The sequence below is a fragment of the Mustela nigripes genome, chromosome 7 (genome assembly GCF_022355385.1).
Source record: "Mustela nigripes isolate SB6536 chromosome 7, MUSNIG.SB6536, whole genome shotgun sequence".
Classification (NCBI taxonomy): domain Eukaryota; kingdom Metazoa; phylum Chordata; class Mammalia; order Carnivora; family Mustelidae; genus Mustela; species Mustela nigripes.
This window is the reverse complement of record NC_081563.1, coordinates 67404111-67429451: the sequence shown is the minus strand read 5'-3', so window position 1 is coordinate 67429451 and position 25341 is coordinate 67404111. Positions and strand designations below refer to the sequence as shown.

The following is a 25341-nucleotide window of genomic DNA, read 5'->3' as shown; positions in this document are numbered from 1 at the left end:
AAAAGAAAAGGGTAAAAGTTAAAAAAATTTAGCAGAAGAAAAAAAAATTGAAAACGAAAAATAAATAAACTACAAGACTAAATAATCATGGGGAGAAAGCCATGAGTTCCGTGCTTTGCTTTCTCCTCTGGGATTCCGCTGCTCTCCTTGGTATTGAAACTACACTCCTTGGTAGGTGAACTTGGTCCTGGCTGGATTTCTTGTTGATCTTCTGGAGGAGGGGCCTGTTGTAGTGATTCTCAAGTGTCTGCCCCAGGCGGAATTCACCGCCCTTACCAGGGGCCGGACTGAGTAATCCGCTTGGGTTTGTTTTCGGGAGCTTTTGTTCCCTGAGCACTTTCTGTAGAGTTCCAGAGGACGGGAATGAAAATGGCGGCCTCCTGGTCTCTGACCCGGAGGAGCCGAGAGTCCGGGCCCCACTCCTCAGTGCGCCCTTAGAGAACTGGGCCCAATTACTCCCATTTCCGTGGCCTCTGGCCACGCTCCGAGCTCAATGAGCCTGCGACCAGTTCAACGTAGCCCCAAGCTGTGAGCTCACTCTTGGCTCTGTCTCTGTAGCCGGCTTCCCCGTTCTAATACTTGTAAGCTCTGTGACACTCAGACACTCCCGATCCTTCTGTGACCCTGCGGGACCTGTGGCCATGCTGACCCCGCGTGGGCTTCGCCCCGGTTTAGCCTCTGGAGCGATGTCCCTCAGCGGAACAGACTTTTAAAAGTGCTGATTTTGTGCTCCGTTGCTCCGCCACTTGCCGGGAGCCGGCCCCTCCCCCCGGGTTCTATCTTCCCGTTGCTTTGGATTCACTTCTCCGCCAGTCCTACCTTTCAGAAAGTGGTTGATTTTCTGTTTCTAGAATTGCTATTCTTCTTCTCTTCGATCTGCCGTTGGGTTTGTAGGTGTTTGCAATCTTTAGATAAGCTATCTAGCTGATCTCCTCCTAGCTGAAGTAGTCTCAGCCTGCTACTTCTCCGCCATCTTGACTCCTCCCCCAAAAAGAGCTATCTTAAGTGTACTCATGTTCACGTACTCCAGGAGTAATAAAGAATGTTCATTTCACATATCTGTACACTTTGTTCCTTTATTTAAGATGACAGGCTTCTTTTTAATGTTTAGTTTGTTTTAAAAAATTAACTCGTTTATACCAGTGCTGGCTTTAGTGCAAGAGTGAAGAAAATAAAGTGCCTCATATTTAAAGTGGCATATCTGCTCTCTTACATGTTTTGCTAATAGCTTAAGAACCTAACACCAGATTAATTTTATTTAATTACAAGACATTTAAAGATTTTTTTTTTTAATTCATTTGAGAGGGAGAGAATGAGGGAAGCATCAGGGAGGGTCAAAGGGAGAAGCAGACTCCCTGCTGATTCGGGAACCTGATTTAGGATGTGATCCTGGGACTCCAGGACCATGGCTTGAGCTGAAGGCAGTCGCATAACCAACTGAGCCACCAAGGTGCCCCTACAAGATGTTTAAATGAAACAACCACACAGTTGTACATAGGGACATAAAATTGGGGGTGCCAGAAAAAGTAAAAAGGAGCTGTTGCTTGGTCACTTTTTTTTTTAAAGATTGTATTCATTTATTTGACAGAGAGATCATAAGTAGGCAGAGAGAGGGGGGAAGCAGGCTCCCTGATGAGCAGAGAGCCTGACGTGGGGCTCGATCCCCGGACCCCAAGACCATGACCCAAGCCAAAGGCAGTGGCTTAATCCTGAGCCACCCTGGTGCCCCAGCTTGGTCACTTCTAATCACAAGTTTTGTTTTTAAATATTGGTATTTTATTTTTTTTAAAGATTTTATTTATTTATTTCACAGAAATCACCAATAGGCAGAGAGGCAAGCAAAGAGAGAGGGGGAAGTATGCTCCCCACGGAGCAGAGAGCCCAATGTGGGGCTCTATCCCAGGACCCTGGGATCATGACCTGAGCTGAAGGCAGAGGCTTTAACCCACTGAGCCACCCAGGCGCCCCAAATATTGGTATTTTAAAAGAGATGATACTAGGTCATCCTGTTCCAAAGTGTATGTTTCAGAGCATTAGCCCTATGTGTTCAATAAAATGACATTCCAAAGTCAAATACATTTTGGAAAAGCTATATATTTAGATCTTAAAGCTTCACAAATCATATTTGTATATAAAGATTCTAAGAAATCCTGTGATAAACTTATTTCAGTTTACCTATCTCAGTATTCCCCAAATTTATTTAACTTTGGAAACCACTTCTATATAACACCTTTTAATGTGCTACAGACCTAGTATTCCACAGAACACAATTTAGGAATAACATATCAGGGGCATTATGAGTTGCTTAAAAAGAGGTATTTCAGGGCGCCTGGGTGGCTCAGTGGGTTAAGCCGCTGCCTTCGGCTCAGGTCATGATCTCAGGGTCCTGGGATCGAGTCCCATATCGGGCTCTCTGATCAGCGGGGAGCCTGCTTCCCTCTCTCTCTCTGCCTGCCTCTCTGCCTACTTGTGATCTCTCTCTGTCAAATAAAAAAATAAAAGATGAACATAGATACAATGTAACGCTACTGTTTCCCAGAACACTTCAGTGTTTTGAAAGCCTTTGAGCTCCACTAATAAAATGTGATTCTGCATAAAGAGTTGTCAAAAGTCTGTATTTCCCTAGGAATCCCCAAAGTAGGATTCCGTGTTCCACAGACAATCACCACCAGCGGCAGCCATCTTTGACAGGCTGCCGCTGTGGAACTCTCCCTACCACCTCTTGTGTTCTCTTAACGGGCTTTGCCAGGATGCCCCAACTGCTTTATCTATTTCTTACCCAAGACTCTTCCGTAATTTCCCAAAGAATGAAAACTAATTAATGGCTCCTAATGCATTTCTGAAGGCTTAGAGATAGCAGAAGTATAATAAAGACTGTCTCACAGTGGTTTCCAAAGGTGGCTAAAGGGTTTACAGTATAATGGCCATCAGGTCTTCCAGGGGCGGGGGTTAGTGGGAATTTCTTCCTCAGGAATCTCCCAGATGTCTCCATACTATGGAGTTCCAGTGATTGTTAGCCTGGGGCAGGAAAGAAGACTGACCTTGGGCTAGAAGGGAAGGCATCCTGCATTTTCTGTGTCCAAAGTTTTGAACTTTTTAGGCAAAACCCCTTCCACAATCTGCAAGAGGTAGACTGACCCCCGAAATCTAGACAAAGCAACCACAGTAGAGATTTTTCCCAGCTTGGCTTATTTCATCATAAATAACTCATGTCAACCCCTTACAATCCACTTCAAGTAATGATGCACAGAGCAGTAAGTTTTTATACTTAGTCTTTGGCTTCAGCATGGGGTGAAGTTAAAAATAAGCTTCCAGGGGCACCTGGGTGGCTCAGTGAGTTAAAGGCTCAGGTCATGGTCTCAGGGTCCTGGGATCAAGCCCCGCATTGGGCTCTCTGCTTAGCAGGGAGCCTGCTTCCTCCTCTCTCTCTCTCTGCCTGCCCCTCTGCCTACTTGTCATCTCTATCTATCAAATAAATAAAATCTTTGAAAAAAAAAAAGAAAAGGAAAAACAGGCAACAACAAAAAAAATAAGCTTCCACCTATCTCTTTAATCTTATAATCTTACATGAACAAAGGCTTGTACCAAAATGACATGCGCATGTGCCCAAGTCCACATACATTCTCACTCTTCCAGGAACAAACCAGACTCTTCAGGCAAAGAGCAGGCTATCCAGAAATAGAAAACAGAAAAACAGCATTTTTTTAACTGTGGGATTTCATTCTGCCGAAGTGAAGCTTCACCCCATTTACAACACTAATCAGAATACTTCCCCCAACTCTGAGGTCTTCAAGTCATCAGTCACACTTTAGGAAACATTGTTCATTATTTCCTTTATAATTTGTGATATTAAAGGGACCGTTTTGGTAAAATTCTGAATTCATGGGAAATCTTGAGAGGTGAATTGATATCTCTGGTTTTAGGGTAACTTTTGCAATAAATTCTTGTTCAAAAAGTAACTGAGTGCTGCCAGGAAGTTTGCTCATCCCAGAGTCATTTAGCCAGTAATTTGGGTATTAGCAAAATAAGTTTCTAATCAACAAAAGAATATACAGTGTACTTCTTAAAGCCTTTTCATAGAAGAGCTTTCTTAAGTTACTCAAAATCTCTTTATTGTTACTCCTGAAATAATTTAAGTAGGTTTGTGGTTATCTGCTTTGTATTCTACAGCAGATGTGATAAAGCAACAGAGCATGGAAATTGGGAGGCCTGCATGGATGGGGGCAGGGCTCTGACTTGGACAGCTCTGCTGCCTACTAGGGATACACTTCGGGGAAGTTAATCTCCCAGCAGTTTTCTCATCTGTGAAGTGGGTGTGTATCTACTCGCAGAATCGTGGTGAGGGTAAATGAGAAAAGGCCTGTAAATCTGAGACCTTGGGGCACAATAAGCACTATCATACTAGTGCAGTGGAGGAGGCCTGCAATAAGCAGGCATTCTGACAAGTTAGATGTGACTATTTTCAGCCAGATAGTGAGAAGACACCATCTGTTGAGTAATCTGTTCTAGAATTCCCAGGATCGACATCAAGTAGTCTTAATTTTTGTAATTCACCCTTCAACCCATCTCTCCTGTTCTCCAAAATTCCTTTGTTCCTAAACTCCTTTGATCTCTGCAAACTTATTCACTACCCTGGGTTACAATTTGTCATTGGCCTAAAAACTGGCAGTAGTTAAAAGTTTCCAAGTGAGGTCTAACTCTCTCTTCCATTAGTCAGGGCTCAGTTCCCTCATGGGTTCATGTTCATCCTGTCTTTTTCAGTTTGAAGATAATATCCCATAATGAAGAACCTAAAGTTGAGGAGCTCTGACTTTCAGCTCTGAATTTGTGTATTCTTCTTCAAATTCTTAGCCTTTCTGTGATTTCTTGATATAATAGATTTTTTTTTCTCCCAGAAAACTCTATTTTTGCTACCTTTGACATATATCATGAATTTCTTCTAAGCTTCTTGACAATCTCCTGACAAGGTGACTCCATGAAACTATTATTTTTTTATTTGATATTGTACACCTCTTTTATACATGCCTGTCTTCTTAGAAACTAAGCTACTTTGGGAATTGACTCCCTCTGGAGTCAGATAAGATGTCTTCAAATGCCTCTTACTTTTCATAGCACTGTAGCATCAACTGTACTGTACATCAGAATTTTACTTCTGTGATATCATATTCATCCCCTTTGAATCATATTTTTCAAGTCTCTGACTATGAAATCATGGCTGATTTTTTTAATAACCCCATCTCTCTCCTCAAAGCCCAAAGTAGGTGTGTGATTATACCCAAAGTTACTTTCATTGTCTAATAATATCCAAGAACTCCCAGGTGTCACAGTTTCTCTTCCCAAGGTGTCTTAAGTCTACCTGATCAACTAGATGTTTTTAAAAAAGTGTTTATTTAGAATTAAGCTGAGTAAGTTTCCCCTCACTCTTTTCACAACTTCTAAGAGATCAGATTCTAATATGTGCTCGGGGAGAATCTATTAGTTCTCCCATTCCTGGATACTTAAGTTAGGTTTTACCATCAAAAATTCAGTAACAGTGGAGATATTTTCCCTTAGAACAAAAGTTTTCAAACTGAGGTACTAGTGGGTTATAAAACAATGTGGGCTGCAACTAGCATTGTGAAATGGAATAGAAGAGACAAATGATAAAATAGAAAAACAGTCAAGTGCACTGCATGTAGTAAGAATAAATATTGTGAAACTTTGTGTTTTATGTACTTTTACACATTTTGTGTTCTTAAATGGCAAAATCTATTTCATGGTGTGGATCATGGATGGAAAACTATGAAAACTGCCATATTAGATGATAATACATTATTTGTATTTTCATAATGAAAAGTATAGAACATAATTTTTACATTAAATTGAGCCATATATATACATATATATATAATAACATGGTAGTACAAAATATAGAAATATACTTAGTTGATTTTTACCATTCCATCTGTTGACAGGAAGTAGTTTAAGAATTTAGCATCTTTATTTTGGCTAAAAATATATGATAATTCACTTTTAAGTACCTTTTCAAAAAATTCAGTCTTTATGAAAATATACTTATTCCTAGATTTTAGGATTCCATTTTAGTACTAGAATACCCAATAACTTACTGAATCAAAATTGAACATTCAGAGATATCAAGCAGTATATGAAAATGTTCTATAGTATTCAATTCTGTGTTTCCAATTTTTTTCCCATAAAGGGTGACTGGTGGTCCCATGGTAAAAGACTGGAGCATCCCTTCCAACCACCTTATGACACTAAGAGCACCCAGAGGAGTGACTTTCAAAAGCCAGCATGTCCATTGGTTTTGCCAGTCAAACACAGCAAGTTGCAAAAGCCTTCTTGTGGAATAGGTAAGGTTAGCTGTGATAAAACCTCTTTCCCATTCTCTCAGGTTACTGCTATCAAATTAAGGTGTATTTGATGTACTGGCCCCTCCTGAGAAAATTATTTCTCTATAGGAGTTGAAAATATAGATACAACCAATGCAGCCCTTGACATGTTTGTTCTTTATCCCTTCTTGGTGGACAGCTTATCTCCAAACATATTTACAATAATAAAAATTGGCCTGATCATGATAACATCAGCCTCCAAGTCATATACTTAGTAGCATTCTGCTATTGTTGACACCACATTTTAAGAACTACTAAAATTGTAGACAGGATTTCTCTAAGTGTACTCTGAGGGACACTAATTCCTTGTGATGTTCAAAAAAAAAGGGAAGTGCTCAAATAAGTTTTCTGAGAACTGAATTTATAAAACTAAACAGATCTTTTTAAGCCACAGAACTCTTAAAACCCTTACTGTAAGCACAAGCATAATGTGTTCCAAAAGGAAGAATAAAGAATGTTATGTTTTCCCCACTACTGACCACTTCAACCTTTTTCTAGATTTTCACATGACTGGTATCCCACAAAACAATGTAGGAAATACTGTTACGTGGACTGTTAAAACATTGTCAGATCTCAAAGTTATTTACCTGACCATGTTATTATAATAAACTTTTTCACATTCAGTCAGCTTCTATCTGTTTCCTACCACATGTCCTAGTCATCTTTAGGGCTGGGGTAGACTTTTGCAGGTCTTAAAGAAGTGCGCAATCACGTCAAAACAAAAATGTATTTATTGAGTACCCGTTCTGGTCATCACTCCATATAAAAGTTCATAAGTTAAACTTCAGATAATTTTCTGAACATGACAGTAGACAACCAAGGATTGGTTTTAGCAGTCACCAGTCTCTTACTTAATTTTAGCCTTCAGGTCTCTGTGATCTGGCCCGTCTAGTTAAGAATACAAAGTGCAAGTAGGTTGAAGATCAGAACATTAGAAAATGGTAATATTCAGCATGCTTTCCACTTTAACTGTGGTAGTTAATGGAGAGGACTGTTAGATGATCTGTAACATGGTCTCTCCTTTAGAAAGGTAATGAAGTCTGATTCAAGATGGTAGACTGAACACAGACATCTAAATCCACCACCACCCATACTCTATTAAGTAATAGTAAAGCAATCAATCCACAAAGATGAAGAGAATGGAAAGGAGAACTTTCTGCAGAGTGGGAAGGAATGAAAACTTATTGATGGATTACAGAAAACGAAGAAGCAATAGCCTAGAAAAGACAGAGGGAAAGGCAGCAAAGAGTCAATCTGTCTGACAAAACCCCAGGGTAGCTGGAGGCTCAGTCAGCAGGCAAAGCAAAAGGCAAGAATGAATCCAAGGGGAGAATTCAATGGTGACCGGAAAGTCTGTCTTTTAAAGAACCACTCCAGTCATGAACATTCTATTCAATGCCAACGTTAAGACTCGTGGAGCTCAGTGCCTCAGCCAGAAAGTCAACTAACCACACCAGTTATGTTTTCTGATAATTCCAGCTGATCTCTTATCCTATTCTTAGTTTATGAATGTACAGCCAAAGATTACAATTATGCCAAGTTATTTTTTTAATGTTTGGAGGGTAGAGTCAAGGAAACATCACAGAACAAAAACAATAGCAGCAGCAACAACAAAAAACTAGAAACTATGAGAGATAAAGGCAAAGTGGAGAATCAGTCTGGGAGGTCCAACTTTTCTGGAGCTCCAGAAAAGCAAGGAATAAAACTAAAAGCAGAGATAATTATCAACACATAATATTTATTGAGCACATAGTATTTGCCAGCATTTTATGGAACTTCCTAAATATTACCCATTTGATTCTCAGTCCAATTGTAAGGAATATATTAGTATGGTGATATTATTAATACTCTCATGTTTCAGATAAGAAAGCAAGCACAGAGTTTGAATAACTTCCCCAAAGCTACAGAGCAAACAACTGGTATTTGAACTCGGTCTACCTCCAATAAAAACCAGTATTCTACACAGCCTCTAGAATAATAAGAAAGTTTCCCAATATAAGAGAGAGGCATTAAAGGAATCTACTGAGTGCTTCCAAGTGTGAAGGGACAAAAGATACAGCCTATATATCATTATGAAATTGCAAAGCAACAATCATAAAAAGAAGATTCTGTAAGTTTCCATAAAGAGAAAGAAAAATTAGTCACTAAGAAATAAGGATCCGTATGGAATCAAGCAGTGCTGATACAAAAGCACAACGGAGTTATGTCTTCAAAATTTCCAGGGAAAATTTTTTTGACTTAGAAAAGAGGATTAATTGAACACAAATACTAGAACCATTCTTTTTCAGGTGGCACCAGGCTTTGGACCCACAGAGAAAGAAATGTAGTCCCAGCACAATATTTGGCCCTTAAGTGAACAAAATTCATATAATTATATTATAAATGTTATTTCATAGTTTTTAGCTTTTAGCATTACACAGATATAGTATGGAAATTTTAAATGTGTTTATAGGATTATGTTATGAGCCTTAAGAAAAGTATATCAAGAGTTGACAGAAGATGGGAAGTAGAAAGAAGGGTGCTAATATCTTTAACATGAGTACTGAAGAAATACTACCCAAAGGAGATGAAACAAGGAATAGAAGTTTAAGGTTGAAGTCAAAGGAACGAATTTATCTCTCTAGCCCTGTCCTCTTTGCTGAGGGTTGAACTCCCATCCAGCCACCTACCTACCATCTTTTCTTGGAAAGCTAATCTTTCAATAACCGCATTCAAACCTGTCCTCTGCCATTTTTCCTCTTCTCAGTAAATGTCACTTCTATTCCCCCTCAAGTTTTGATAGTCTAGAAGACATTCCAGAACTCTCTACCTTTTATATCCAATCCATCAACAAATCTTGACACCTATTTCTCCAAAATATACTCCATGTCTTCTTACTAATGTTGTAAAGCTCCTGTTAGCCTGCTTTCTCTCTTTCTCCTCCAAAATATGTTTTCCACACCATTTTTAGAAGGATCTTTTAAAAATACAAATGATAACACTTTCTTCCATTAGATGAATTACTTCTCATTGTTTGTTGAGTCAATTTCAAATTCCTCACCATGGCCTACATGGTCCTTTTTAATCTATAGAATATTTCCTGTTGCTCATGGTATCATAAGAGGGCATTTCAAGAAGGGTATTTAACTCAGTGGGGGAGGAGACAAGATGGTGGAGAAGTAGCAGGCTGAGACTACATCAGGTAGCAGGAGATCAGCTAGATAGCTTATCAAACCATTGCAAACACCTACAAATCCAACAGGAGTCCAAAGAGAAGAAGAGCAACAATTCTAGAAACAGAATATTGACCACTTTCTGAAAGGTAGGACAGCGGAGAAATGAATCCAAAGTGACCAGAAGATAGACCGTGGGGGGAGGGGCCAGCTCCCGGCAAGTGGCAGAGTAACAGAGCACAAAATCAGGACTTTTAATAGTCTGCTCCACTGAGCAACATCGCTCCAGAGGCTAAACCGGGGTGAAGCCCATGAAGTCGGCGTGGCCCCAGGTCCCACAGGGTCACAGAAGGATTGGGGGTGTCTGAGTGTTGCAGAGCTCACAGGTATTAGAGCGGGGAAGCTGGCTACAGAGACGGAGCCAAGGAGTGAGCTCTCAACTCGGGGTTACCTTGCACTGGTCTCAGGCTGGGTGAGCTTGGAGCACGGCCAGAGGCCAGGGAAACAGGAGTGATTGAGAGCTTTTCTCTGAGGTCACACTGAAGAGTGGGGCCCCTGAACTCTCAGATCCTCCGGGCCAGAGATTGGAAGGCCGCCATTTTCATTCCTGTCCTCCGGAACTCTATGGAAAGCATTCAGGGAACAAAAGCTCCCAAAAGTGAACCCGAGGTATTACTTAGCCTGGCCCATGGTAAGAGTGGTGCAATTCCACGTGGGGCAAAGACACTTGAGAATCACTACAACAGGCCCCTCCCCCAGAAGATCAACAAGAAATCTAGCCAAGACCAAGTTCATTTACCAAGGAGAACAGTGGAATTCCAGAGGAGAAGAAAGCAAAGCATGGAATTCATGGCTTTCTCCCCATGATTCTTTAGTCTTGCAGTTAACTTAATTTTTTTTCTTCTTCTAAATGTTTTTAAACTTTTACCCTTTCCTCTTTAATGTTTTTTTAACTAGTTTACCTTAACAATATCTTTCATAAAAATAAATAATATAATCTTTTTTGAACTTTCATTATTATAGTCATACTTTATCCTTCATTGTATCTAACTTTATTTTTTGTATACACATAGGGTTTTTTCTGCTAAAAAATTTGGGGTACAACTTCTTCTAATAGATCAAAATCTACCCTAAATATAGCTCTAGGCTTGTTATACTCTCCAGCCAGAGCAAATTCTCTCCACTTTCTTTTTCTTTATTCTCCCAACCAACTTACTTTATCAACTAATTTTTTAGAAATTAAAAAAATTTTTTTTCATCTTTATAGGCATATTCCATCCCCTCATTGTTTACCCTTATATATGTTTTTCATTCTTTAAAATTTTGGGAGGTAGTTTCTACTAAGAGACCAAAATACTCCCAAATTAAGTGAGTGTTTTAGTCACCAGTCTAATATATATATATATATATATATATATATATATATATATATATATTTCTTTTTATTATTTTTGTTTTCTTTTTTTAATTTTTTTTTCTGAACTTCTTTTTATCCCCTTTCTCCCCCCGCCATGATTTGGGGTCTCTTCTGATTTGGTTAAAGTGCATTTTCCTAGGGTCTTTGCCACCCTTTTAGTATTTTATTTGCTCCTTCATATATTCTTGTCTGGACAAAATGACAAGGTGGAAAAACTCACCACAAAAAAAAGAACAGAGGCAATACCAAAGGCTAGGGACCTAATCAATATGGACATCAGTAATATGTCAGAGTTCAGAATGACGCTTCTCAAGGTTCTAGCCGGGCTCGAAAAAAGCATGGAAGATATTAGAGGAACCCTCTCTGAAGAGATAAAAGCCCTTTCTGGAGAAATAGAAGAACTAAAACCTAACCAAGTTGAAATTAAAAAATCTTTAATGAGGTGCAATCAAAAATGGAGGCTCTTACTGCTAGGATAAATGAGACAGAAGAAAGCATTAGTGATATAGAAGACCAAATGACAAAGAATAAAGAAGCTGAGCAAACAAGAGACAAACACTGGACCACGAGGAGAGAATTTGAGAGATAAGTGACACCATAAGACAGAACAACATTAGAATAACTGGGATTCCAGAAGAAGAAGAAAAGAGGGGAGCAGAATGTATACTGGAGAGAATTATTGTAGAGATTTTCCCTAATATGACAAAGGGAACAAGCATCAAAATTCAGGAGGTGCAGAGAATCCCCCTCAAAATCAATAAGAATAGGTCCACACCCTGTCACCTAATAGTAAAATTTACAAGTCTTAGCAGCAAAGAGAGAATCCTGAAAGCAGCCCGGGGAAAGAAGTCTGTAACATACAATGGTAAAAATATTAAATTGGCAGCAGACTTATTCACAGAGATCTGGCAGGCCAGAAAGAACTGGCATGATCTATTCAGAGCACTAAACGAGAAAAACATGCAGCCAAGAATACTATATCCAGCTAGGCTATCACTGAAAATAGAAGGAGAGATTAAAAAGCTTCCAGGACAAACAAAAACTAAAAGAATTTGCAAACACCAAACCAGCTCTACAGGAAATATTGAAAGGGGTCTTCTAAGCAAAGAGAGACCTTAAAAGTAGTATATCAGAAAGGAACAGAGACAATATACAGTAACAGTCACCTTACAGGCAATACAATGGCACTAAATTCATATCTCTCAATAGTTACCCTGAATGTTAATGGGCTCGATGCCCCAATCAAAAGACACAGGGTATCAGAATGGATAATAAAACAAAACCCATCAATATGCTGCCTACAAGAAATTCATTTTAGTGACGCCTGGGTGGCTCAGTTGGTTGGACAACTGCCTTCAGCTCAGGTCATGATCCCAGAATCCGAGGATTGAGTCCCGCATGGGGCTCCCAGCTCCATGGGGCGTCTGCTTCTCCCTCTGACCTTCTCCTCGCTCATGCTCTCCCTCACTGTCTCTCTCTCAAATAAATTAAAATAAAAAAATCTTTAAAAAAAAAAAAAAAAAAAGAAACTCATTTTAGACCCGAAGACACCTCCAGATTTAAAGTGAGGGGGTAGAAAACAATTTACCATACTAATGGACATCAGAAGAAAGCAAAAGTGGCAATCCTTATATCAGATCAATTAGATTTTAAGCCAAAGACCATAATAAGAGATGAGGAAGGACACTATATCATACTCAAAGAGTCTGTCCAACAAGAAGATCTAACAATTTTAAATATCTATGCCCCTAATGTGGGAGCAGCCAACTATATAAACCAATTATTAACAAAATCAAAGAAACACATCAACAATAATACAATAATAGCCCGGGACTTTAACACTCCCCTCAGTGAAATGGACAGATCATCCAAGCAAAAGATCAAAAAGGAAATAAAGGCCTTAAATGACACACTGGACCAGATGGACATCACAGATATATTCAGAACATTTCATCCCAAAGCAAAAGAATACACATTCTTCTCTAGTGCACATGGAACATTCTCCCGAATAGATCACATCCTGGATCCTAAATCAGGTCTCAACTGGTATCAAAAGATTGGGATCATTCCCTGCATATTTCCAGACCTCAATGCTCTGAAGCCAGAACTCAATCACAAGAGGAAAGTTGGAAAGAACCCAATATATGGAGACTAAACAGCATCCTTCTAAAGAATGAATGGGTCAACCAGGAAATTAAAGAAGAATTGAAAAAATTCATGGAAACAAATGATAATGAAAACACAACAGTTCAAATTCTGTGGGACACAGCAAAGGCAGTCCCGAGAGGAAAATATATAGCAATACAAGCCTTTCTCAAGAAACAAGAAAGGTCTCAAATACATAACCTCGCCCTACTCCTAAAGGAGCTGGAGAAAGAACAACAAAGAAAGCCTAAACCCAGCAGGAGAAGAGAAATCATAAAGATCAGAGCAGAAATCAGTGAAATAGAAACCAAAAATACAATAGAACAAATCAACAAAACTAGGAGCTGGTTCTTTGAAAGAATTAATAAGATTGATAAACTCCTGGCCAGACTTATCAAAAAGAAAAGAGAAAGGACCCAAATAAATAAAATCATGAATGAAAGAAGAGGGATCACCACCAACACCAAAGAAATACAAACAATTATAAGAACATACTATGAGCAACTCTATGCCAACAAATTTGACAATCTGGAAGAAATGGATGCATTTCTAGAGACATATAAACTACCACAACTGAATCAGGAAGAAACAGAAAACCTGAGCAGACCCATAACCCAGTAAGGAGATTGAAACAGTCATCAAAAATCTCCAAACAAACAAAAGCCCAGGGCCAGACAGCTTCCCAGGGGAATTCTACCAAATATTTAAAGAAGAATTAATTCTTACTCTCCTAAAACTGTTCCTAAAAATATAAATGGAAGGAAAACTTCCAAACTCATTTTATGAGGCCAGCATCACCTTGATCCCAAAACCAGTCAAGGATCCCATCAAAAAAGAGAACTACAGACCAAAATCCTTGATGAACACAGATGCAAAAATTCTCACCAAAATACTAGACAATAGGATCCAACAGTACATTAAAAAGATTATTCACCACGACCAAGTGGGATTTATTCCAGGGCTGCAAGGTTGGTTCAACATCTGCAAATCAATCGATGTGATACAACACCATCAATAAAAGAAAGAACAAGAACCATAAGATACTCTCAATAGATGCTGAATAGCATTTGACAAAGTATAGTATCCCTTCCTGATCAAAACTCTTCAAAGTCTAGGGATAGAGGGCACATACCTCAATGTTATCAAAGCCATCTATGAAAAACCCACCACAAATATTCTCAATGGAGAAAAACTGAAAGCTTTTCCACTAAGGTCAGGAACATGGCAGGGATGTCCATTATCACCACTGCTATTCAACATAGTACTAGAAGTCCTAGCCTCAGCAATCAGACAACAGAAAGAAATTAAAGGCATCCAAATTGGCAAAGAAGAAGTCAAACTTTCACTCTTCACAGATGATATGATACTATATGTGGAAAACCGAAAAGGCTCCACTCCAAAACTGCTAGAACTTGTATAGGCATTCAGTAAAGTGTTAGGATATAAAATCAATGCACAGAAATCAGTTGTATTTCTGTACACCAACAGCAAGACAGAAGAAAGAGAAATTAAGGAGTCAATCCCATTTACAATTGCACCCAAAACCATAAGATACCTAGGAATAAACCTAACCAAAGAGGCAAAGAATCTATACTCAGAAAACTATAAAATACTCATGAAAGTAATTGAGGAAGACACAAAGAAATGGAAAAATGTTCCATGCTCCTGGATTGCAAGGACAAATATTGTGAAAATGTCTATGCTACCTAAAGCATTCTACACATTCAATGTAATCCCTATCAAAATCCCATTCATTTTTTTTTTCAAAGAAATGGAACAAATAATCCTAAAATGTATATGGAACCAGAAAAGACCTCGAATAGCCAAAGGAATATTGAAAAAGAAAGCCAAAGATGGTGGCATCACAATTCTGGACTTCAAGCTCTATTACAAAGCTGTCATCATCAAGACAGTATGGTACTGGCACAAAAACAGACACATAGATCAATGGAACAGAATAGAAAGCCCAGAAATAGACCCTCAACTCTATGGTCAACTAATCTTCGACAAAGCAAGAAAGAATGTCCAATGGAAAGAAGACAGTCTCTTCAATAAATGGTGTTAGGAAAATTGGGCAGCCACATGCAGAAAAATGAAATTGGACCATTTCCTTACACCACACACAGAAATAGACTCAAAATGGATGAAGGACCTCAATGTAAGAAAGGAATCCATCAGAATCCTTGAGGAGAACATAGGCAGCAACCTCTTCGACCTCAGCTGCAACAACTTCTTCCTAGGAACATCACCAAAGGCAAGGGAAGCAAGGGCAAAAATGAACTATTGGGATTTCATCAAGATCAAAAGCTTTTGCACAGCAAAGGAAACAGTTAACAAAACCAAAAGACAACTGACAGAATGGGAGAAGATATTTGCAAACGACATATCAGATAAAGGGCTAGTATCCAAAATCTATAAAGAACTTAGCAAACTCAGCACCCAAAGAACAAATAATCTAATCAAGAAATGGGCAGAGGACATGAACAGACATTTCTGCAACGAAGACATCCACATGGCCAACAGACACATGAAAAAGTGCTCCACATCACTCGGCATCGGGGAAATACAAATCCAAACTACAATGAGATACTGCCTTATACCAGTCAGAATGGCTAAAATTAACAAGTCAGGAAATGACAGACGCTGGTGAGTATGCAGAGAAAGGCAAACCCTCCTACACTGTTGGTGCGAATGCAAGCTGGTGCAACCACTCTGGAAACAGCATAGAGATTCCTCAAAAAGTTGAAAATAGAGCGATCCTATGACCCAGCAATTGCACTACTGGGTATTTACCCTAAAGATACAAACATAGTGATCCGAAGGGGCACGTGCACCCGAATGTTTATAGCAGCAATGTCCACAATAGCTAAACTATGGAAAGAACCCAGATGTCCATCAACAGATGAATGGATAAAGAAGAAGTGGTATATATACACAGTGGAATACTATGCAGCCATCAAAAGAAATGAAATCTTGCCATTTCCGATGACATGTATGGAACTAGAGCGTATTATGCTTAGCGAAATAAGTCAATCAGATAAAGACAACTATAATATGATCTCTCTGATATGAGGAAGTGGAGATGCAACATGGGGGATTTGGGCGATAGGAAAAGAATAAATGAAAGAAGATGGGAATTGGAAGGGAGACAAACCATAAGCGACTCTCAATCTCATAAAACAAACTGAAGGTTGCTGGGGGGAAGGGTGTCAAAAGAGAGGGGTTGGGTTAATGGACACTGGGGAGGGTATGTGCTATGGTGAATGCTGTGAAGTGTGTAAACCTGGCAATTCACAGACCTGTACACCTGGGGATAAAAATATAATATATGTTTATAAAAAGATTTTAAAAATTTAATTAGAAAAAAAAAGAAGGGTATTTAACTCAGGTCAAGGAGGCAGAGAATGTTCTCTGAAAGTCATGGTTATTCCCAAAATGACTCATGCCTGTGTACTTGTTACTATATTTCCATAATCTACTTATTCTTATAAATTAAAATTTGAGTATTAAGAGAGTTTCTAGGATATAGTCAAAGTTGAATACTTTGGAAAGTCTTGCCAAAAGGTGGTTTAACTTTAAAAAAAAAAAGACTTCATTTATCTATTGTGGTGGGGAGACAGAACACAAGCAGGTGGAGGAGCAGAGGAAGAGGGACAAGTAGATGTAGGGCTTGATCTCACTACTGTGAGATCATGACCTGAGCCAAAATCAAGAATTGGACACTTAATTGACTGAGCCACACAGGTGCCCCCAAAAGTCACTGACTTTTAAAAGTGCTAATTAGGTATGGACAAAATCATTATAAAAGAGGAGCTGGAGTGAATTTTTTAAATCTTGGATTCTTTAGTCATTTAATTTCAGATGTATCTTTAAATTTTCATTCTGTTTTAAAGAAACTATAAAGGATACATTAAGGGTGTGGTTTCCACAAGAAACACACAGTACAATTCCAATCAGTGGATATTTCCACAAAGAAAATGCATTGGCATTCCAATAAAAATTTGAAGACTGAACTGGTTAGAATAACGTATCTAAGTTTAGTATATATAATATTCTATGATTCTTTTTTTAAACTTTTTTGGTTAAGTAACCAATCAGATGCCAGTTCTTTCTCATAAGGAGTGGTTGCTTCTACTCCAGTTCAGTATGGGACACGGTAGAAGATGAGAACGGAGGGCTGGGCTTTGTTCTAGGATGACCAGGCAAGGCCCAGCCATTTCCTAAGAGACCACCCACTCCACACCCTCAACATCAGTGCCTATAGGTCTGCTCTATTGAGCCCATCTATTTTCCCAGAGTGAAATACTCCAAACCTCCGTCTGGAGTGGGGAACAAAAGATCTGGGAATTTCTCCAATAATCCTCTGTTGGCTCTTCACCTTGTTCCATGTTTCCTGTCCCATATCTGTCAGATGCCTCCATTTTTTGAGCCCTCCTGGGACCCCACCCCATCCCCATAAGCACTTAGCTTCCAGGTTTTTTTGTGGTCTACTCAAGTTCATTGCCATTTAACCATCTGCTTTCTGGTTTCCAAATTTGTTAGTATCTTTAATCTCATTTAGTTCTCTATTTTCCTAAGGATTTAAGCTTTTTAAGGTATTTACCATCATTATACCATGTTTTGGGAGGGGGTGGGGGAAATGCACATGTTGAATTTGTCATGTTTAACTGGAAATCATGGTCACCTTCTCACCATCAATACTCCCTCCCTGTAGAATGTAATACTGTCTTAGCACTTAGTGGTTTGATCCCTAGGCTCATTACTTAAATTTCATCATTTTATTTCCTCAATTCAAGAAGTGCAAATAATACTCCCTACTTTGCAGGACTGTGAGGAGAAATAAAAAATATGTAAAGTTGCCTACCACAGTGCTTGGTACAAAGGACACAACAAATGGAAGCTATTTTTATTATTGATAATTGCATTGTATTATGCTAGGTCTTTAGCTGGAATTTAGCTTTGGAAACCAAGTGTGGAAGTCTCACTTTTTCCTTCCTTGCCTTCCTTCCCCCTTCACCCACACCTCCCCCCCACTTCTGTCTCTGTCTCTCTTTTATTGTGTTTCTCATTGCCACATTCATTATTATATCCCAGGTCCTAGAATGATGCCCGGATCTATCCAACAGATTAAAAACATAATGTAATTAAACAAACATACACAACACAATATAGGTCTGCAATTTATTCATATTTTGGATGATGTTTGGATACTAGTGAAAAGGGGTTTAAAGAGGAAATATTTGAACATAACATATAAAAAATATGTATATATATACTAGTTTGTATATTCCAGATTTTACATATATGTATATATATGTGCATATACATACAGACTTCAAAACTGTAGATGTAAACATGCATCATACCAATTAAAAGTCGTCATCTGGTCATTCTGTTCCATCAGCCCACTTAATTACGCCTGGTCTTTGGCATTTCAGCAATGTCATTTTGTACTGATAATGAAAGTGCCCTTTATTCTTGTACCACCACACAATTTCCTGGCTGCCATCCACGGTCACTTCAACAAATGGCTGGGCTCCATCATATCCTGAGCTGCTATAAGAATAAGGGTTCACTGTGGGTTTTATATCATAAAACTTTATAAATTGGAAAGGCTGATCTAATTTGTGAGGAAAGTCCTACTTAAATAAAAGTTGCAGTTTTTATCAATGACTTGATATCTTAATGTTTTCTTGAATTACAAAATCATATTATAATCATGAAAAAAATTTTCTGAAGTAGGTGTTAGTGTTGTTTCTTTTGCACCAAGGTGTAGCATCATAATGGTTTCTTGCTAGAATTATGCTCAAGTTTTTTCACTGTATTTTGAAAATCTATACCATTATTTTTTATATTACTTTTACATAAGATCAAAATAATTGCTACCTAGAAGAATGGGGTATCTGATAGAAAAATATTACAGATGAATGTTTTTTAAGTAGACTAACACACAAAAAGTTAAGAAAATTTCCCAAAGTAAAAGTTGCTGAGTTCCCACCAATAAAGATCAAGTTCTGTGTTTGAATAAATTCTGGCTTTGTTGGTAAAATATAGATGGCTAGACACCAACTTGTTTGGTGTATCCTTGTTTAGAAAATTTCTATTTTAATTAGATCAAGTTTCCAAGAAACAGAGAGTGGATTTCAAACATTCTTCATGGACTTTGCCTTATGTTTTGTAATCCTCATAAAACAAGGCTTCTTTTAAGTAATTACTTTGGGTTCAACTTGAATTCTGAAGTAGAATAACCACGAAGAAATTGAATATCTTCTTTGATGTTTTCCTACTTAAATGTTCTTCACTATTGTGAGCTTCTTTAAAAATCTCATATATTTGCATAAATTAATGTGGTAGTAATGTCTAATTTTAACAAATATGTTGGGGTAAAGAAATTCTCTAATAGCTCAGATTTGTATTCTTTTTATTTCCTTTATTTGTACCCATAATGACATGGTTTTTTTGTTTTTTTGTTTTGTTTTGTTTTTTTAGTTATTGTTTTTGAGACTCTGGGAGGTTCTAGATCACTATGTATGTATGTGTATATGTATGTATGTATGTATGTATTTAGATTCTATTTATTTGAGAGAGAGAGAAAGAGAGAGATAGTGAGAAAGAGCACTAATGGGGAGGGGAGGGAAAAGCAGGCTCCCCGTGAGCAGGGAACTCAACACAGGGCTTGATCCCAGGAGCCAGATCATGATCCAAGCAGAACGCAGACACTTAACCGACTGAGCCACCAACATGCCCCTGGATCACTATTTAAAAGATAGTTCATTTTAATTGATTTAATTGATTTGTTTCTGAAGTATTTCTGTTTCTTAATTGCGTAACAAGTCACCCCAAAATTCCGTTGCTTCAAAAACAATCATCACTTTATTTGCTCATGATTTTGTAATCTGGGCTGGGCTCAGCTGGGCAGTTCTTTGGCTGGTCTTAGTGGTGAACACTTGGGTGACTGTATTCACTAGGAAGGTCATCTGAGGACTGGGCTCAGCAAGGAGTCTTCAATGGCCAGGCCCTTCTTTCTACATGTGGTCCCTCCACTTGAGGGTAGCTGAACTTCTTACATAGCAGTTCAGGGCTCCCAAAATTTCAGAAACAGAAGCTGAAAGGCTTTCTCAAGGTTTATTCCTGGAACTGGCAGTATTACTTTTGCTATATCTTATTGGTTAAAGCTAATCTCAAAGCCAGCCCACATTCACAAGGAGGGGACTGTACAGGCATGTGAATAGTGGAAGACCAATAAAATAGGGTCACCAATGTAATGGACTATGACATGTTGTTAAATTGTTCTTCCCATGAGAGTTTAGGAGTAGCTAACGCTTCACTTTACTTTTGTCTGAAATGTCTTTAAATTGCCTTCACTCTAATGGGTGAAAGTAGAGTTGGGTATAGAATTCTTAGTTCATGGTTATTTACCTTTTATACTTGGAAGATATTATTCCATTGTCTTCTGGATCCTATTGTTACATCAAGTCTGCAGGAAGTCCAGTTAATCTTTTGAGAGTAATATGTTTTGATATAAGATTTTTAAGGTTCAAAGGGGGCCTTTGTATATAGAGTTATTTATAGTTACTTATGATTTATATTAATAACCTAGATTTAATATTACAAATGAAAAATATTTCTTTCCATAAGCCTTTAATTTTTATATATTGTTTCACTATAATTGTAGGGCTGTCTTCTTACTTCATATTAATACTTTCTGTGTCTTTGAGGGTGTTTTTTTGTGCTTATTTTAAATTCTTAGAGTATCAGTTCTAATTATTCAGGCCCACACAGTATATGTTTTTAATTTTGTTGTCTTTCTTTACAGTGTCTGTCTAGATTATCTTAATAGGTCATGTTCCCCAAGGGGAATCAACAGCCCTGTAGAGGCAAAATGTAAAAACTAGGGTCTGGCTTGTGTGCCTCCCAGTGAATTTAAAGGAAAGAAAATGATGGTCAGGCTAGAGAGTGTCAGATCCTGTAAAACCAACCTTGGTCATTTCCATTTGCTGTCACTATACTAGGTCACCCTCTAGTTAGAACACCACCCCTCCCTCCCACTTTAAATTCCTAAAAAGAGGCAACCCAAGAAAAGGCAATCTCTTGATGTTTTCAGTCCACCAGCACTGATGGTTGCTGGAGGAATGGTAGCAGGGCAAATACCCAAAGGGGCAGCATGCATCTGTTTTCATCAGCTCCTTACTCTAAAGGGACTTCTGTGCTGTTCCAAACTTACTCAGTTGATAGCAGATGGCTAGCCAGTTGCTGCCAGTTTCTTCCCCCTGGGGAAAGCAATGACCTTCCCAAGGCAATGTGGGGATGGGGTGTCAAGAGATTTAAAAATCTCTCCCCATGAATGACCATGACAGTCACCCAAAACCCAATAGTCTTTTCCCAAATGGTAGAAAAAATATGTGTAAGTATGGCTAGACTTTTCTCAGTGTCATAGTTCCCGTACATTTTTAGTAAATCTTTGGCACCTGCTGTTCTTTTGTACACTAGCAAATCCTTAAAAAAAAAAAAAAAAAAAAGGTAATGATTATGTAGAAAATGAGTTTTGAGCAACTGATCTCAACTAGAAATCAAGGAAATATCATCAGTTAACATTTTTTTTCCCTGCTAACAGGGAAAAGATTGCCATTTCAAATCATGTAATATATAAATACTTAAAGACTCATAATTCCTAATAAGATTAGTTTATATCAATGTCTGAATATTAAATTGGATTCATGAATGCTTAGTAGTCTGAGTTTACTAACATATTTCTCCACATATTTCTTCTTCTTATATATTCTCCCTAACTTTAAAGGCAAGATTTTTTAAAAATTAAATTTCATTTTTTAATAGTTAACACATGCATAGAGTATAAAATACAAATGGCACAAAAGAATATACAATGAAAGTGAACCCATCTCTGTCCTCCAGTGACCGAATTCTCTCCCCCTGCAGCAGTCACTTTATCAATCTCTTGAATGTTATTCCAGAGATATGGTAGGTATACATAACTTCCTATATGTGACTTTTTTATAAAAGGGAGAAATTTTAAAATTGTTCCTTGATGTAATTTTACCTCACTAAACAGGGAGTTGTTCTGATCCTATATAACCTTGCATGCTAAAAGTAAAGTGAGTTTTAGAAGTTATTAAAAATATGGAACAGAGGAGACCAATAGAATGAATCCCTATATGCCCATCACCTAGCTTGAAAGATTATTTAAAAGTGATTTTTAAAGAGTTTTACAGTCTTACAAATTTTCAGAACGTCCATCAATGGGAAATGAAAAGAATCACATGTTCTACTACAACTGCAACAGCCCTGGAGTCTCCCAGGTCATTCTGTTAGTGCTAGTGGGGAACAACATATGCATAAAGTTCACATAGTCTTTCGTGTAGTAAAAAATGAGTTGACAAATGAATTGTATTTACATCTTTCCTACAATTTTGGTTGGTTTCTGTGCAAGAGACATTTCTAACAGAATTTTAAAGCCATTGTTGCATTAATATTAGTTTTAGAAAGTACTACTAATGCCTCATATGGGGCTAATTCAGTTGTTTTGATTTGGTTCTTTTCATGGAGAAAGAATGTTGCATTCATTATATTTATCCATACTTTAAAAAATTTAGTATTATTAGCATTTTTTTAAAAATGTGATTATGGGGACGCCTGGGTGGCTCAGTTGGTTAAACAGCTGCCTTCAGCTCGGGTCATGATCCCAGCGTCCTGGGATCGAGTCCCACATTGGGATCCTTGCTCCACGGGGAACCTGCTTCTCCCTCTGACTCTGCCTTCCACTCTGTCTGCCTGTGCTCGCTCTCACTCGCTCTCTCTCTGACAAATAAATAAATAAAATCTTTAAAAAAAATGTGATTATGAATATTGATTATATTTCCATATACAAATCTAATTTTTGTCCTGACTTGACAAAATATTTTTTTTCCTCAGTTCCACTTGCCTCTCCTGATGCATCAGCAGAACTTCAAAAGAATTTTATAGAACACATCTCTTTTTTACATCAATATGATGCTAGGAAAAGTCCCAACGAGCCCATCCGGGGAAAGGTGAGAGTATTCTGAATCAATTATTTAATACTTTAGGATGGAACAGGTTTATGGTAGAACATTAAGCTTTTCCAAGTCATGACTGTCTTTCGAAAAGTCTATTTGAACAAACTAACATGGTTGTTAGGGGGATAAAAAGCTCAGCAACATGTTACAGTTAAAATTAAGGAATGATGTCATAATTTTGGATCACAGTCTTTGGAGTTTGGTTTCAATTATTACAATCATTCACTTAAGGTAATATCAGAGCAGTTTGATAAACTGTTGGCAATGCTCATGTGGGCGTGGCAGGAATGCATCTGAGATCTAATACAAAGTCAGACATTAATATGACGATTGCCAGATTTTTTTCCCCCAACTGCCAATGTTTGTTTTCATATTTTACCTTAAGTCATTTGTTGAAACTACCTGACGTTTGGGGTGCAATCACAAATGCTGAGGTCTATGAACTGTAGTTGCTAGTGTATCCACAGCAAACCCCAGAGCCGGAAATGAAATTCGATATGAGCAGTCTTACAGAATTCAACTGATAGACATGTTGGGAACGGGAAACAAGATGCTGCCTCTTTGACGTTCTGTTTTTCCCTTTTATTTTCTGGCTCACCCAACTTTACCATTGATGTAAAAGTCTCACTGATAATTATCTTGCTGCTGCCTTCATTTAGACTTAGGTGTTGGCCAATGAGGAGGCAGGAAGAGAATTGCCTGCCTCACCAGAACTTGAGCTAGCACATAAGTTCACAGCTGCATCTCCGAGCAACTTGTGTGCCCTGGTTAATGTCAACTTTGTTTTCCTTTCCAGCGACATGGAGCTTTTGTGCAGACAGAGATAAAACCAGGGAGTAGGCCAATAATTCCTACGGGAACAGAGGTATTACGGAATGCTCTAGGGTCATGCTCATCAGAACAGTCCAAAAAAACAGAGAAAGGAAACTCAGCGGAAAGCAAAATGATCTCACCAGGTCTCTGCCGACAAAATTCCCCAGAGCTGTTAGAGACTGAAACTCACTTATCAGAAACAGACGTCAGAGAGGCAGCCAAGGCATGCCCCAGAAGTCCTGAAAGAAGGAAGAAGGTTGCAGACATCTTCCAAGCAACTGCAGTAAACGCTCTTCTTCCCAGGCATGATCATTTCAATCCACCAATAAAAAGTCAGGATAAGTCAGGATAAATTACCTTCTTCAGATAAAAATCTAATCCTTGGGATGGAGAGGAATTACGGAATCACAGAAGCCCTCACAGTTGCTTTTTCTGTTATCAATAACCTCAAATTTCAATTTACATAAATAGGAAAATGAAAAAAGACAATTAAAATGCACCAAAAATTTAAGAATCGTCTCTGATGAGTAGTAGATTATGAGACATATCTCTATTTTATTATTTATAAACAAAACAATTTTGTTTTGCACAAAAATGAACATAGTTAACAAATATAAAACGTTTATGAGAGGCCTTATGGGATAATTATCCTGTGGAATCAAAGTAGTGTTGGAATTTTGCCTCTACTACCTATGAGCTGTGTGACCTTGGGTAAGTTATTCAACTTCTCTAGACTTCAGTTTCCTCATCTGTAAAATCAGGATAATGGTGACTTCCCATGGTTAGTGATAATGAGATTATATACATTGATCAGTAAGTAACCAATGTGATTATATTATCACTATTACTATAATTAAAGTTTCAGCTGAAGCATAATCCTCTTCTGTAACCTTAAATTCTTCTCCTTATTTTTTTTTAAAGATTTTATTTATTTATTCGACACACAGAGAGATCACAGTAGGCACAGATAGAGGGGGAAGCAAGCTCCCCACTGAGCAGAGAGCCCTATGCCAGCCTTGATCCCAGGATCCTGAGATCATGACCCCAGCCAAAGGCAGAGGCTTAACCCACTAAGCCACCCAGGCGCCCTCCTCCTTATTTTATTTTATTTTTTAAGATTTAATTTATTTATTTGACACGGAGAGATCACGAGTAAGCAGACAGGCAGGCAGAGAGACAGAGGAGGAAGCAGGCTCCCTGCTGAACAGAGAGCCCGATGCAGGGCTTGATTCTAGGACCCTGGGATCATACGTGAGCCGAAGGTAGAGGCTTTAACCCACTGAGCCACCCAGGCACCCCTCCCTCCTCATTTTAAAACTTTTAGTCCTTCCACATACAATTAAGAGTGTGAAAAATTAAAAACATTTCTC

General features: G+C 38.3%; 1 protein-coding gene across 1 annotated transcript in view; it reads left to right on the top strand.

Moving 5' to 3' along the window:
• C7H2orf73 (chromosome 7 C2orf73 homolog) overlaps positions 1–24847 on the top strand; it is a 46531-nt gene extending 21684 nt beyond the window's left edge. The window contains exons 2-4 of the mRNA XM_059407643.1: positions 6200–6353; positions 23037–23152; positions 23955–24847. Coding sequence (XP_059263626.1) covers positions 6200–6353; positions 23037–23152; positions 23955–24323 — 639 coding nt within the window. The 3' untranslated portion in view covers positions 24324–24847. The remainder of the gene's footprint in view (positions 1–6199; positions 6354–23036; positions 23153–23954) is intronic.
• The last annotated feature ends 494 nt before the right edge of the window (positions 24848–25341 follow it).